The 16,811-nt window shown below is 36.8% G+C and overlaps 1 protein-coding gene and 1 long non-coding RNA gene across 2 annotated transcripts in view; one reads left to right on the top strand and one right to left on the bottom strand.

Moving 5' to 3' along the window:
• The window catches only part of flt1 (fms related receptor tyrosine kinase 1), a 109,143-nt gene extending 94,626 nt beyond the window's left edge, over nt 1–14,517 (top strand). Inside the window, exons 22-31 of the mRNA XM_072913525.1 lie at nt 3,075–3,129; nt 3,236–3,336; nt 5,663–5,785; nt 8,341–8,452; nt 8,520–8,619; nt 9,579–9,684; nt 9,789–9,871; nt 14,114–14,183; nt 14,259–14,344; nt 14,406–14,517. Of these exons, the coding sequence (XP_072769626.1) occupies nt 3,075–3,129; nt 3,236–3,336; nt 5,663–5,785; nt 8,341–8,452; nt 8,520–8,619; nt 9,579–9,684; nt 9,789–9,871; nt 14,114–14,183; nt 14,259–14,344; nt 14,406–14,517 (948 nt within the window). The remainder of the gene's footprint in view (nt 1–3,074; nt 3,130–3,235; nt 3,337–5,662; nt 5,786–8,340; nt 8,453–8,519; nt 8,620–9,578; nt 9,685–9,788; nt 9,872–14,113; nt 14,184–14,258; nt 14,345–14,405) is intronic.
• On the bottom strand, nt 9,419–14,454 carry LOC133609475 (uncharacterized). Its single transcript, XR_009815716.2, has 3 exons — nt 14,245–14,454; nt 14,105–14,178; nt 9,419–9,715 (listed from the first exon to the last, which is right to left on the bottom strand). It is a non-coding gene; the product is annotated as an uncharacterized lncRNA (long non-coding RNA).
• Nucleotides 14,518–16,811: the final 2,294 nt, after the last annotated feature.

Genomic DNA, 16,811 nt, shown 5'->3' with positions numbered 1-16,811 from the left:
AAGCACTTTATGAAAGTCATTTTTCGGTTTGGTTTTTGAGTTTCGTAATATTATTGTGCTGCGTTGTAGAAAGATGGCAGTGACAAGCACCTGCTAGCTCACCTCATTTCTTTTATCCTCGTGAAGTACAGTGTTTGGAAAAACTGTCCGATAATATCGGTCTGCCGATATTATCGACCGATAAATGCTTTAAAGTGTAATATCGGAAATTATCTGTATTGTTTATTTATTTATTTTTATTAAATCAAGATAAAAAACACTAGATACACTTACAATTAGTGCACCAAACCAAAAAACCTCCCTCCCCCATTTACACTCATTCACACAAAAGGGTTGTTTCTTTCTGTTATTAATATTCTGGTTCCTACATTATATATCAATATATATCAATACAGTCTGCAAGGGATACAGTCCGTAAGCACACATGATTGTGCGTGCTGCTGGTCCACTAATAGTACTAACCTTTAACAGTTAATTTTACTCATTTTCATTAATTACTAGTTTCTATGTAACTGTTTTTATATTGTTTTACTTTCTTTTTTATTCAAGAAAATGTTTTTAATTTATTTATCATATTTTATTTTATTATTATTTTTAAAAAGGACCTTATCTTCACCATACCTGGTTGTCCAAAATAGGCACAGTAATGTGTTAATTCCACGATTGTATATATCGGTATCGGTTGATATCGGTAATTAAGAGTTGGACAATATCGGATATCGGCAAAAAGCCATTATCGGACATCCCTAACTGTGTTACATACTTTTACTTATGTAGGTTAGAAGACCGTTATCGTAACTTGACACGCTACTTTTTATGTGATTGACAACCACAACCATTGGTCAACAAGACAGCGTCAGAAGCACAGCAAGTAACTTTTTAGGAGTGAAAGCAACAAGCAGCACCACTGAAATGAACGTGAAATCATATTGGCAGAGGCAACATCACACAGCAAACAATGTGTAAGTACACACATACTTACTACTACGAGGGAACAGTGAACAACAAATCAATGATTGAAGTGACAAGCTTGCAGTTGTACAAAAGCCCATGTGTGGACAAGTAAGTAGACCACAGCCATGGAAGCACATTCAATCTTTTTTTTTTTAACGAGTGCTTAGACAATCCAGTCAACAAAGCTGCCCTCACTACCCGAAAACTGTCACTGTTAAACGAAAAATACTGCTGACACGTCACTTGGCAACAGGCACCGCCTTTTAAAGACACACTCTGCTCTCATGGAACATCTCTCAACTGCATATGCCAGATATTTGAAGATGTTTTTTTTTAAAGTACCAAATTGTTTGTACAATAAGGCGCATTAAAGTAATTGTGATTTTTTTTCCCCCCTACGTTTAAAAGACTTCCTTGTGGTCTACATAACATGTAATGCTGGTTCTTTGGTCAAAATGTTGCATAGATTACGTTTTACAGACGATCTTCGAGCCCCTTTCTGACCGTCTCTTCACGATGTGCCGTTTAGTGGGCAGGTCTTTTTACTTCCCTCCACTTCGACAGCGTCTTCTCCCCGTTATCGGTAGTTTTTAACGCTTCCATAGCGAGTCTACTGAGAGATGTAAGTTAGAAGGCTACGCTACTTTGTATTAGAAACGGCAACAGTAGAGGATGAATGCCCCACAACAAGAGGATGTATGGCAGATGCACGCAAATTTTCAGGACTTAGTCAGATTCCAAATACACATCAGCAGGTACCAATAAGTAAGAAAAGCTTGCTTTGCATAAATTTAGGAAAAAAAATTGTCTTCTACACTGCAAAAAGTCAGTGTTCAAAAACAAGAAAAAAGAAGACAAAAATGAGGGGTATTTTATTTGAACTAAGCAAAATTATCTGCCAATAAAACAAGAAAATTCGGCTTGTCAAGACTTTCCAAAACAAGTAAAATTAGCTAACCTCAATGAACCCAAAAATACCTTAAAATAAGTATATTCTCACTAATAACAACTGTACTACTTTATGGGTACGTATTTTGTATGGTTTCATTGAAAATAAAACAGTCTGTTTTAATTATGAGACACAATTGTGTCAAAGTCATGATTTTTTTTTTCATGCTTGAAGTAAGAAATGATTACTTTAAAAAAGTAGTTTTATACTTGTGAGTGTTGATGACACAGCTTTGCAAGAGTTGATATTCTAGTTTCAAGCATGTTTTACTCAACATAGGTCATAAAATCTCAGCAGCAAGCTATAATATCTTACTGAGATCATTTAGGACCAACACCCTTAAAACAAGTAAAACACTAACATAAAATCTGCTTAATGAGAAGAATTATCTTATCAGACAGAAAATAAGCAAATATTGCTCTAATTTGAGATATTTCATCTTACTTAGATTTCAGTTTTTGCAGTGTAATAGGTGCCATTTTGGGATCTTTATACATACCATAATAATACCGTATGTTGAAGCACAGTACGTCTGACTATGGTAGCCGTAATGCTCTGCGTTCCATTAAGCGGTGCGGCTTCCTAGCTTGCCAAAGTTGTACTAAAACATTTTTTGATGCTCTATATTCTCAAAGACACATCAAAGTTTTCGTTTTGCCTGCTTGCGTCATTTATTGAACAAGCGTCAACCTGCAGTGCACATGTATCTCTTATGTGTGACTGCCATCTACTGGTTACACATATCATTACACCATGTACCAGAGAAAATTTGCTTCGCACAAGCAGAATGAATACGTACATTAGGTGCACCGGGTTATAAGGCGCACTTTCCATTTGTGACCAAAATGAAAGGATTTAAAAAATACGGTAATGCATTAATTATTTTCCCTAGTTAAATACATGTATGAAAGAGTAATTACGTTCAAAATTTAATTACTAACACGTAACTATAATTACTTTTTAAAAGAACACTTGTGATGTAGCATTTAAGATCAAGTCAGGCTGTAGAAAGTCATGATGTATAATGAATGTTTTCAAAAACATGAAATCAAATCCCTTCCATGAGTGCAATCAGCTTCTCTTTGTCTTGAATGTATGATAATATAATATAATGTATGTTCACTGTATTCTGTAGAAGAAACCTATTTAAATATGTTTGTTTTCCTCTCAGGGCATGCAAAGAAATGGAGAAAAGACTGCAAGGATAAGATTAGACTTTAAAGACGGTAAGACACAACACTCGTCACATGATAATTTCTATGTAAAAAAAAAAAAGTCCTTTCAGTGTAATTACAATATTAATGTGAATATTTATGTATTTTTTTAATTTAGATGACATTTGGCCCTCCAACGCTCCTCCTTTGTTTCTGGAGGACCTCATCTCCTTCAGCTTCCAGGTGGCAAGAGGAATGCAGTTCCTGGCCTCTCGCAAGGTAGTACAAAATATGTGAAAATATAGATTAGGATTATTATACTTTCTTTACTTCACGCGCAAAAACTGTAGCGTTTAACTGAAATATGGCAATAATTGAAAAGTCATCATTCACAACAAATGTAATAATGATTTGGAGTGCGTGAGAAAGTGGAACACGCTCTGTGACCACATGCTCTAATGAACATATAGTGTCTGGTCGTTTGTAAAAAGACGACACTTAAGGAATAAAAATTAGGGATGTCCGATAATGGCTTTTTGCCGATATTGTCCAAATCTCTAATTGCCGATACCGATATCAACCGATACCAATATATATAGTCGTGGAATTAACACATTATTATGCCTAATTTGGACAACCAGGTATGGTGAAGATAAGGTACTTTTTTTTAATTAATAAAATAAAACAAGATAAATAAATTAAAACCATTTTCTTGAATAAAAAAGAAAGTAAAACAATATAAAAACAGTGACATAGAAACTAGTAATTAATGAAAATGAGTAAAATTAACTGTTAAAGGTTAGTACTATTAGTGGACCAGCAGCACGCACAATCATGTGTGCTTACGGACTGTATCCCTTGCAGACTGTATTGATATATATTGATATATAATGTAGGAACCAGAATATTAATAACAGAAAGAAACAACCCTTTTGTGTGAATGGGGGGGGGGGAGTTTTTTGGGTTGGTGCACTAATTGTAAGTGTATCTTGTGTTTTTTATGTTGATTTAATAATAAAAAAAACAACAACAAAAACGTTACCGATAATAAAAAAAACGATACCGAAAATTTCCGATATTACATTTTAACGCATTTATCGGCCGATATTATCGGACATCTCTAACAAAAATCAAGTATAATAAAATTTAGTATTTTAGAGTGCATGCTTTTCATGTGACTAGTGACTTGTTTGTATAAACTCATCAGGAGGTTACCGACGGCCACGCTTAACTTCGCAAAATAGACACAAATTTTAGAATAAATACATATTTCACACACACTGGTATTGAAAATGTAATAAATGTTTACCGTATTTTTCGGCCTATAAGTCGCAGTTTTTTTCATAGTTTGGCCTCAGGAGAGACTTATGTGTGAAATTATTAACACATTAGCGTAAAATATCAAATAACGACTTGTCCAGGGTGTACCCCGCCTTCCGCCCGATTGTAGCTGAGATAGGCTCCAGCGCCCCCCGCGACCCCAAAGGGAATAAGCGGTAGAAAATGGATGGATGGACGTAAGAGACTAGACGTATAAGATTTCATGGGATTTAGCGATTAGGAGTGACAGATTGTTTGGTAAACGTATAGCATGTTCTATATGTTATAGTTATTTGAATGACTCTTACCATAATATGTTACGTTAACATACCAGTTGGTTATTTATGCCTCATATAACGTACACTTATTCAGCCTGTTGTTCACTATTCATTTATTTTAAATTGCCTTTCAAATGTCTATTCTTGGTGTTGGGTTTTATCAAATAAATGTCTCCAAAAAATGCGACTTATGTTTTTTTCCTTCTTTATTATGCATTTTCGGCCGGTGCGACTTATACTCCGAAAAATACGGTATTTACATATCTTAATTGTTTTCCAAACGATGTCTGTAACACGGCAGTAAAACGGTTGATAAAACAAAACAGAAGTCATCTTCGTGGACCAGCTAGCTGTGAAGTTAGCTCTCCAATCAGCTAAACGGTGACATCGTGGTAAATTTCTGAAACTGAAACAATAGAAAAAGAAGGTGATTGTAAGTTAATAATACCAACAGACACGTGTTATCTTGTTAGCATATTTGCTAATGCTAACGACGCTAGCTGGATTACATTAAGATTGCACGTACAGGTATGCATGAAAACACTCCTACAGACTTAAGTATGAATTGTTTTAGTTGTAAAACTTACAAACGTTGCTTAGAGTGATGAAGAATCCTTTCGAGCAGAAATGCTATGGACGAACAGTAAACGAAATGGTATATAGTTCCGGTTCAAGGCACGAAACAAAGTACATTTTCAACTCGCTGTAGTTGCAGTTAGCGAACTCGTCCAAAAGATGGCGCCATAGCACAAACAATAACACACCTTTTTTGGTGCCTCTGTCAGTTAAATATTTGTTGAATACAAAACATTGTGGCCTTTAGCGAAAATAAAATCCATAAATTAGCCGCACCGTCTCATAAGCAGCAGGGTTCAAAGCGTGGGGAAAAAAGTAGTGGCTTATAGCCCGAAAAATACAGTAATTAGTTTTGGCAACTGAAGGACACAGTGAGGACTTAAAGAGATGTTTGCGATCGTGTGACGTTTATTTTCTGGCGTGGCCTGCAGTGTATACACAGAGACCTGGCGGCACGCAATGTCCTCCTGTCAGACAATCACGTGGTGAAGATCTGTGACTTTGGACTGGCCAGAGACATCTACAAAGACCCGGACTACGTCCGCAAAGGAGATGTGAGTACATTTGCCGTAATACCTCGTTTAGCGCATCTCATTGGTTAGAATAGAATAGAAAGTACTTTATTGATCCCTGGGGGAAATTCAGCACCACAGTTCGCTCACAATAGACAATAATAATAATCAATAATATAATATAAATATATTCTACATATAAGTGCAGTCAAGGAACATATGCATTATACAGTCTGATGGCTGTCGGTATGAAGGACCTCCTGTGTCATTCCGTGTTGCATTTTGGGAGTCTGAGCCTTCCACTGGACGTGCTCATTCTCTCTGCAAGGTCCGAGTGTAGTGGGTGGGAGATGTTGTCCATAATGGCTAGGAGGTTTGCGAGACTTCTTCTCTCTGACACCACCGCCAGAGAGTCCAGCTCCACTCCCACCACGTTACTGGCCTTCTCTACCAACTTGTCCAGTCTGTTTGCGACAGGTTGTGGGCCTGACAGCGGTCATTTATGTTCATGAAGTAGGATTCCTATTTAAACTTCAATATTTCCACAGCTCGCAGCTCTTCTTCTTTTCCATAAATGTCCCCGTTAGTGTGTTTGTCTTCTTCGCCTCTCGCTTTTCAAGAGGGTTTACTCTGTACGTCTCTCCCAGCACCTGAGCATTTGTTCAAAAGCAGAATGAATGCTCTTGTCAGTCATTACAATCTTTGTCTCTGCGGGGGAAGGCGGGATGACCAGCCGTAGAATAATGACTCTGTATGATAGCAGTTCAAAAAAAAAAGTTTATGTCCAGTGTGAGATGGGTCCCTTATGATGTTTTGGGCCTTTTGAGGCACCTGGCACTGTACAGTTCATCTAGGGAGGGGAGAGAGCAGCCAGTGATCTTTATGGCCCTCTGAAGTGCATTTCTCTCTGCCGCCGTGCAGCTGGCATACCATACACACATGCACACTCTATTGAGCAGCGATAGAAGGACACAAGCAGTTTTTGTGACAGCTGGTTCTTTTTGAGTCGCTGCTGTGCCTTGTTGATGTGGTTTCTGAGGTGTTCATACTCCACAACAGTTCTTCCTCGATCTGGATCCCCAGGAACCTGAAGTTAGAGACTCTTTCCACATAGTCCCCATTGATGTACAGTGGTCGGATGTTTATCGTTTTTTTTCTTCCGCTTCTTGTTTCTTTTCTTTTTTTATACATAAAAGTCGATTCCTGGAAGGAAAACCCACATTGGTTCAAATTATTAATTAGATAAATGTTGGAAAATGGCTAAAAGTAAAAGAGCCCTTAAATTATTATATTTTTGGAGAAATATAAATTGTTTCTGATTTTTTTTTCAATACATATATATATATATATTTTTTTTTTTAAATGTATTTAAAATATTTTGTATCCTATTGTAATGTCTCTCTTAATTTTACTAACACTTTGTCTAAAGATGCTAATTTGCGTTTGACGTGCTTCAAATGATCTGTACATTTTCAATATGTATCCATTGTGTGATCAATTGTAAAATATATAGAATATATATATATTTCAAAAGGTAAAACTGCAGCTTTAGCAACACTATATACCATTTCTGGTCATGTTTTACTGTAGCAAATGGTCCTGATTGAATAATTCTCAATTCTGAACTTCTGGTACAACAGGTTGTCATTTTACACCTGGCAACACTGGGAGCAGCAACAGCGCCTCAAACACTGCAAGGTGACAAAAATGTCAACACCTATGCTGCATTTGTTGGAAAGTGACAGCCACAAGAAAGACATCAAAACAAAATTGCCCGACTGGGGGAAAAAAACTGCACTTCAAGAGGTTTAATATTTATGAAAGTGCAATTTTTGCCAACAGAGCTTGACTGCATATTATTTGTACTTGTTAACAAAGTTAAACGTTACTGACCTTTATTGCTGGATTATGATATATTATGATTACAAGAGTGCTTCATTTGGTCTCGGAATAATGCGGACAATATCAGCAAGAATTTGCAGGACAAAATGCATCATCTCTATATCTATTATGATCGCAAGGCTAATACTGTCATGTGAAAAACACCTAAAAGAATATATGTACCGTATTTTTCGGACTATAAGTCAGTTTTTTTCATAGTTTGGCCGGGGGTGCGACTATACTCAGGAGCGACTTATGTGTGAAATTATTAACACATTATCGTAAAATATCAAATAATATTATTTATCTCATTCACGTAAGAGACTAGACGTATAAGATTTCATGGGATTTAGCGATTAGGAGTGACAGATTGTTTGGTAAACGTATAACATGTTCTATATGTTATAGTTATTTGAATGACTCTTACCATAATATGTTACGTTAACATACCAGGCATGTTCTTAGTTGGTTATTTATGCCTCATATAACGTACACTTATTCAGCCTGTTGTTCACTATTCTTTATTTATTTTAAATTGCCTTTCAAATGTCTATTCCTGGTGTTGGGTATAATCAAATACATTTCCCCCAAAAATGCGACTTATATATGTTTTTTTCCTTCTTTCCTTCTGCATTTTCGGCCGGTGCGACTTATACTCTGAAAAATACGGTATATAAAAAAGATCACCTTGTCACTGTGCTCTGATTGGCTGACAGGCCCGCCTGCCTCTGAAGTGGATGTCTCCAGAGTCCATCTTTGACAAGGTGTTCACCACACAAAGTGACGTGTGGTCCTTTGGCGTTCTCCTCTGGGAGATCTTCTCTCTGGGTAAGAGCTCTCACTCCCCGGGGAGTCCTGTGCGGTTGGTGCATGTAACGCCACGGGTGTCCATTAGGAGCGTCACCGTACCCCGGTCTCCACATCGACGAGGACTTCTGCCACAGACTGAAGGCAGGAACCAGGATGAGAGCGCCGCAGTACAGCACAGCTGACATGTGAGAAAGATGAAATGCGATAAATGTTGACCTTGTGTGTGTGTGTGTTGTATTTCTACGCTTCTTGAGACATCAACAAGGAAAAGTAGCTTCCATATGAGGAGGTGTAAACAAGTTATGACATAAATCATGGTCAATAACATTGCATCTAATAGAGAAAGTCTCATTTGCACCCCTGCTGGTGAAATTTATCAACATTAGGGTGGTCCCAAAAAGGAGGGATTTTTCAAATTGACTGTGTGTCGTTTTTAAAAGTGCGCCCCCTCTGGTCAACATATGAAATAACAAGTGTGTGTAAGAAATTTGAAATGCGCCCCCTTTGGCCAAAATTAATAAAACAAATTAAATAAATATGTATATAGAGGTATATTGTTATAACTTGATGTAAATAATGAAGATTAAAAACAAAAACAAAAAATATTTTTCTCACAATGTGTCAACTTTTTTTCTTATAAAATTGGGAACAGTTTCTCATATTCTTTCTGTTTCTGTAATATCGCAATATTTTTTCGTAAAATTACTTTTTTTTAATGTAAAATTATTACTTTTTAATGGAAAATGGTGACACTTGTCATAATATTGCCAATGTTTTTGTTGTTCTTGTAAAATAGTAAAAAAATTTGAGTAAAATGATGACTTGTCGTAATTTTGCAGAGTAAAATTCTGATTATTATTATTATAATATTGCCAAAATGTTTAAGTTTTCTTATAAAATTGTGACTTTTGTCGAGGAAATTTACGACTCTTCATAAAATTGCCCAAATTTTAAGATTTTCTTGTAAACTTGCGACTGTTATCATTTTTTTACAACAAGCTTTTTATATTTGCATAGTATGTATATATTATTAATGTTGTAAATACACATCTTTATACATCTAGAAAGGGTGGTTCTAAAGAGGTAGGCATTTTTCGGAGGTCTCAAAAACGTAACAAATACAAGAATGTGTGTGTGTATATAGTTACAGCACAATGCTGGCGTGCTGGGATACCGAGGTCAGCGAGCGACCCTCCTTCTGCCAGCTGGTGCAGACCTTGGGCGACATGCTCCAGTCCATGGTGCAGCAGGTCAGCTTGGAGGGACTCGTCCAGTCTTTGTCTGGAAAATGTATCAAATATTAAGATGTGAATACCAAAACACTCAATATAACTACTAATATACACTTTGGTAGGAGGGCAAGGACTACATTCCTCTGGGATTACCTGTAGAACACGGAATGTGCACGCAAAAAACTCTTGCGGTCACCAACTTGAGGTAAGAATGATAGACTATTTATTCATCCAGTTACTTGGAATAATACTTCAGTTACTTTAAACAAATGTACCAGTGTAATTACTTCAGATAGTATAAGTATTAGTTACTTAAAAAAAATACTAGAAAAAAGTATTAAACTAGTACAAGTATTAATTTGTTGCTTTAAGGAAAAGATACTAAGTATTAATTTGTTGTCATAAAACATTAACTAGTATAAGTATTGGTTACTTTAAATAATACAAGATTAAGCATTAAACTCGTATAAATGTTAAATTGTTACTTTAAAAAAGGATACTAGTATAAGGAATGATTGGTTACTTTTAAACATTTAAAAAAGATAATTTAAGTACTAGTTACTTAAAATATATATATATATACATTTAGTATAAGTATAAAGTGGTTACTTAAAAAAAATTAATTGAATACACATTAAACTAGTATGAGTATTAATTTGTTACTTTAAAATATATACTAGTGTAGGTTTCAAATGGTTACTTTAAAAAAAAAAAAAACCTAGAATATGTATTACCGTATTTTTCGGAGTATAAGTCGCTCTGGAGTATAAGTCGCACCTGCCGAAAATGCATAATAAAGAAGGAAAAAAACATATATAAGTCGCACTGGAGTATAAGTCGCATTTTTGGGGGAAATGTATTTGATAAAATCCAACACCAAGAATAGACATTTAAAGGCAATTTAAAATAAATAAAGAATAGTGAACAACAGGCTGAATAAGTGTACCGTATTTTCCGCACTATAAGGCGCACCGGATTATTAGCCGCACCTTCTATGAATTACATATTTCATAATTTTGTCCACCAATAAGCCGCCCCGGACTATAAGCCGCACCTACGCTGCGCTAAAGTGAATGTCAAAAAAACGCTGCGCTAAAGTGAATGTCAAAAAAACAGTCAGATAGTTCAGTCAAACTTTAATAATATATTGAAAACCAGCGTTCTAACAACTCTGTCCCAAAATGTACGCAAATGTGCAATCACAAACATAGTCAAATTCAAAATGGTGTAGAGCAATAAATAGCAACATAATGTTGCTCGAACGTTAATGTCACAACACACAAAATAAACATAGCGCTCACCTTCTGAAGTTATTCTTCATTCGTAAATCCTTCGAATTCTTCGTCTTCGGTGTCCGAATTGAAAAGTTGCGCAAGCGTGGGATCCAAAAATGGCCCGGCTCCGCCTCGTCGAAGTCATCGGATTCAGTGTCGCTGTTGTTGTGCAGCAGTTCTGTGAATCCTGCCTTCCGGAAAGCTCGGACCACAGTTGTGACCGAAACTATCTGCCCAGGCATTTACGATCCACTGGCAGATGTTGGCGTATGTCGACCGGCGCTATCTGCCCGTCTTAGTGAAGGTGTGTTCGCCTTCGGAGCTGTGTGAAAAAAGCCACCCGGCCTCTTCGCGTAAACTTCCCTTAACCACTCGCTCATCTTTTCTTCATCCATCCATCCCTTCGAGTTAGCTTTTATGATGACGCCGGCTGGAAAGGTCTCTTTTGGCAAGGTCTTCCTTTTGAATATCACCATGGGTGGAAGTTAGCATGGCAAGCTAGAACCACAGTGAAGGATGACTTCTCATTCCCTGTGGTGCGAATATTCACCGTACGTGCTCCCGTTCCACAGTGCAGTTCACAGGAATATCAGTTGCTGTGAAATACGGTAGTAATCCGTGTGCGGATGGAGAGATTGCGTCTTTTTATGAACCGGATCCTTGTCGCGTAGTAGGAGCCATTTTGTGGTCTTTACAGATGTAAACAGGAAATGAAACGTACGGTGATATCCGCGCGTTTTTTCTTCTTCTTCCGGGGGCGGGTGAAGCGCTTCCTGTTCTATGGGGGCGGGTGCTTTCCTTGGCGGTTGCTTGCGTAGAAGAAGAAGCGCTTCCTGTTCTACCGGGAAAAAAGATGGCGGCTGTTTACCGAAGTTGCGAGACCGAAACTTTATGAAAATGAATCGTAATAAAGCGCACCGGGTTATAAGGCGCACTGTCAGCTTTTGAGAAAAATTGTGGTTTTTAGGTGCGCCTTATAGTGCGGAAAATACGGTATGTTATATAAGGCATAAATAACCAACTGGTATGTTAACGTAACATATTATGGTAAGAGTCATTCAAATAACTATAACATATAGAACATGCTATACGTTTACCAAACAATCTGTCACTCCTAATCGCTAAATCCCATGAAATCTTATACGTCTAGTCTCTTTCGTGAATGAGATAAATAATATTATTTGATATTTTACGCTAATGTGTTAATAATTTCACACATAAGTCGCTCCTGAGTACAAGTCGCACCCCCGGCCAAACTATGAAAAAAACTGCAACTTGTAGTCCGAAAAATACGGTAGTATAAGTATTGGTTACTTTAAATAATACAAGATTAAGCATTAAACTAGTATACATATTAAATTGTTACTTTAAAAAAGGATACTAGTATAAGGAATGATTGGTTACTTTTAAACATTTAAAGAAGATCATTTAAGTATTAATATAATCATATTAGTATTGGTTACTTAAAAAATATATATATACATTTAGTAAGTATAAAGTGGTTACTTAAAAAAAAAATTATACACATTAAACTAGTATGAGTATTAATTTGTTACTTTAAAACATATACTAGTGTAAATTTCAAATGGTTACTTTAAAAAAAAAAAGAAAAAAAAAAAAGAATATATTATATTAATTTGTTGCTTTAAAAAAAGATACAGCTGAGATAGGCTCCTGCACCCCCCGCGACCCTGAAAGGGAAAAGCGGTAGAAAATGGATGGCTGGATGGACGAGTATGAGCCTTCATTTGTTGCCATAAAAAATATTCTACACATTTTTTTTCAAGTAACAAATCTTCTACTAGTAGAAGTATTGTGTGGTTACAAGTTTATTGCATTTGAAAGGGTATACTTCCATTATTATCATTCAGTGGTTCATTTGGTCTCAAAATTCATCATTTGTAGGTCAATATTTTGTCGAGTAAAATTTGTAATCAGCCCAGGCCCAGCTAGATATTATAAGTTTTTACTTCTTTCTGCTCCTTTTAACTTAAGATTTATTTTACTGTTATGGTGACTGTTTTTTTGTTTTTTTTAATATTGAAACAAATTAAAATAAATAAGCTGCAGGGTTCAAAGCGTAGAAAAAAAGTAGCGGCCTACAGTCCGGAATTTGTGGAATTATATTATTTGACAACTGTGACAATTCACTTTTTTAATAGTTAATTGTGTGTCTGATGTAGGTTTGTATGGCATACCGGTACTAATATTGTACTAATGAATCATAGTCGGTACTATACCGCCTCTAAAATGCTTCACTACACACCGCAGCTCACCAGCATCACAATGTAAACAAACGCCATGGGTGGATCTACACCTAACATCCACTGTAATGATACCAAGTACTAGTCGATACTATGATTATAGCGATATTTTTTATCATCACAAAATATTTTTTCCTTTTTTTTTTTTTAAAATAATATGAATTTAAATTTATGTCCCTGGACACATGAGGACTTTGAATATGACCAATGTATGATCCTGTAACTATTTGGCATCGGATCCATACCCAAATTTGTGGTATCATCCAAAACTAAAGTAAAGCATCCAAACAACAGAAGAATAAGTGATTATTACATTTTAACAGAAGTGTAGATAGAACATGTGGAAATAGAAAGTAAGCAGATATTAACAGTAAATGAACAAGTAGATTAATAATCCAGTTTGTCCTTAATAATAGGTAGATAAATGACAATATGTTACTGCATATGTCAACAGACTAATTAGGAGTCTTTGTTTGTTTACTTACTACTAAAAGACAAGTTGTCTTGTATGTTCACTATTTTATTTAAGGACAAACTTGCAATAAGAAACATATTTTTAATGTACCCTAAGATTTTTTGTTAAAATAAAGCCAATAATGACATTTTTTCGTGGTGCCCTTTATTTAGAAAAGTATCGAAATACATTTTGGTAGCGTTTGATGTGTAACGCAGTACGTGTAGTACTTTTACTACCTACATTTTCAGGGCGTGTTTTTTACTACATCTTATCTCTCGGTGTTAAAAACTAGGGAGGAGAATCTGTATTTATTATAAAATATTACCGTAATAGTGTTTTGATTGATTTATTTTTGTTGAATTTTGTATTTTTGTAGCACTGTGTTAAACATTGACAGGAGTATTTTCAAAATGAGCAAATATTAAAACATGACAAATGTGTACCTTGTGTAGTTACATGCGGGCTGTGGCCACGCTGCACACCTTCCAGGTGCCCTGCCAGGACGACACTCACCAATCTGAGGTAAAAACAACACAATTAAAGACACAAATGTCAAGTGGCACACACAAGTGTATTTATTGACCTGTGAATGTTCAGGAGGAGCAGAGCGACAGCGGCATGGTCCTTCCATCAGAGGAGCTCAAACGTCTGTCGTGGGACGACAACAACAACAAACTCAGCAGGTAATAAAAAAAGATGAATGTCAACATTTTCCTCACCTTCAGTGAAACACTTCCTGTGCAGACCATGTCTCCACGGCAACCAGACGGCCATCTTTCCACACGACTGGAGTTCCGATGATGGGAGCTCCCCGCCCCCCGACTACAACGCCGCTTTCCTCTACCCTTCACTCTAACGTCTTCCTCGCCATTGTCATCAATAAGCTTACTCACTTTCTGGGATTTAATTGTCGTATTGGTACCGCATGTCACCACGTGTGAGGGAACAACTCTTTTCATTAAAACACAATATATGCTGGAAATACTTAAGGCACTCTGTGTGTGTGTGTGTGTGTGTGTGTGTGTGTGTGTGTGTAAAGGAACTAATGTCACATAATTTTGTTAAAAAGTACACATAAAAAGCACTTTTTTCCCGCAACGTAAGAAAAAGAGTAAGCATTTTTTCTATATTTCTGCCAGGATTTAGTAGAAGCGTCCTGATCCGATATCAGGACAAAATAAATCTGATGTCAGTCAGCATGTAGAATGTGCGATATACGTTGCTGCTGTGTTGACTTGTGCAAACTTGACAGCGAAATGTCCTCCAATAGTTCTAGTCAAGTCATTTACAAAAAGGTCAACAAGCTAGGCGATGTGTAGCTGCTAGTAACCTAACAGCTAAGCACACAATATTGCAGTGTAAAACAGCACATATGTCAACATAAACAAGTATCAAATAATTATAGTTGCTATGTCTCTTAGAAAGTATCCAGTAACAAACGTGTCCACATCATTCAACTTGAATTACTGTGGCCACGAGGGGTCACCAAAAACAATACCACTCCACTTTAACTTAAAGACCGCATATAAGTCCATTCTAGACGGTTAACGAATAAGATTAATGCTTTTCAGAAGTACCAATATTCTCAGACTAATGTCACTTGACCAAACATTTTCCAACTTTCCACACGTGAAAATAATAAAAGTATGTATGATTCTTGCTGATGATCTATTGAATCAATATCAGTATCATACTGGAAGCGAAAAGGTATCGGACACTATTAATATTTACATAAATAAGAGTAATATAAGTATAATTTTCAGAGCATTCAATAAGTATTACAATGTTTAAAAAAACAAAAAAAACAACTAATAAACATTGTTTACAAATTGTAGGGTAAACTAAGTACAGTTTCCAAATAACTATGTTGGAAAAAAAGCTTTAGGATATGACATCTTAGGTGTTTACCTTGGTAAAAAGGTGCACTTATTTCCTACAACATTAGCAAAAGAGAACATTTTTATGGTTATTTTATTATTATGGCCGTCAGCAAAGAAAAATCCATCATTTAGCCCCACCGTCTTAAAAGCCGCAGGGTTCAAAGCGTAGTGGAAAAAAAGTAGTGGCTTGAATTTACGGTAATATATAGCAAAATAATTGAATTAAAGACTTCCACCTTTCTTTTTATTTAGTAGTAATTTTGTTTAGCTATTGAAAGCATAATTGTGTATGATTGACAGGGTGACCTACTGTAACGTATAGATGCTGTAATCTTTGATTATTATTGTTCAATGTGTTTGTTTTACATTCATGTACTAACTTTGATATCATTGATGAAAGTAAGAATGTATAAGTTTTGGTATTCTTTATTAAAATACTGCTGTACACACAAATATTGCAAAGTTTGAGACCATGTACACAAGAGGGGCAAAAAACCTACAAAGATGACGTGTGTGTATGTGTGTTTTTGGGTTGATTACTGGAGTGTGTGTGTTGGCGTGTGGACGACGGTCACGTGACGCTGTGTGAGAGGAGTGGGGGGTTTTGTGTGTGTGTGTGTGTGTATATGTGTGTGTTGGGGTTTTCTAAAGCACCACATTCACCTTTTTTGTCTGGCTAAAAAGAGAGAAAGTAGTAAAATGATCCAAGACGGTCGGTACTCACCCCCGCCGGCCTTCCAACCACAGAGCAGAAAGCAGCTCAGCCCAGACGCCGTTCTTGGGTTTCGCCTCGCACCTTTTTTAGCTCGATGTGACGACGTGGTCCTATTTTTTTTTATTTTTTTTTAAACGTAACATTTATGAAAGCTGGGAGAACCCCGGAAGCGGCGTTTGGGCTCAGACCCATTCCACCATCCTCACTGAGCTTTAAAGGGGGGAGGGTTGTCCATCTTGTATTCTGGAAACTAAAACATCTCATTCCTGCTGGCATTGGTCCAGAGTAGACTTCACTTCCCATCATGCACTTCTGCACAACTCCACCAGGATGAGGTGCCTCAGAAGGTAGGAAGGAGGGCGGGGGGGGATGTCGAACATTCCACAAAGAGGCAATAGAAAGTCCCAAGATGGAGGCTACAGGCAAGTGCTGCACAGCTAAACCCACACCGGCGTCCTCAGTGCCACCTCGGTGTCCGTCAAAGAAAAGTGGGAGGGGTCACGTGATAGCCCCGCCCACACAGCATCCTCTCCTCCGTCCGTCCGTCCGTCCGTC

The sequence above is a fragment of the Nerophis lumbriciformis genome, linkage group LG07, assembly GCF_033978685.3.
Source record: "Nerophis lumbriciformis linkage group LG07, RoL_Nlum_v2.1, whole genome shotgun sequence".
NCBI lineage: Eukaryota > Metazoa > Chordata > Actinopteri > Syngnathiformes > Syngnathidae > Nerophis > Nerophis lumbriciformis.
This window is presented reverse-complemented; position numbering and strand designations above follow the sequence as displayed.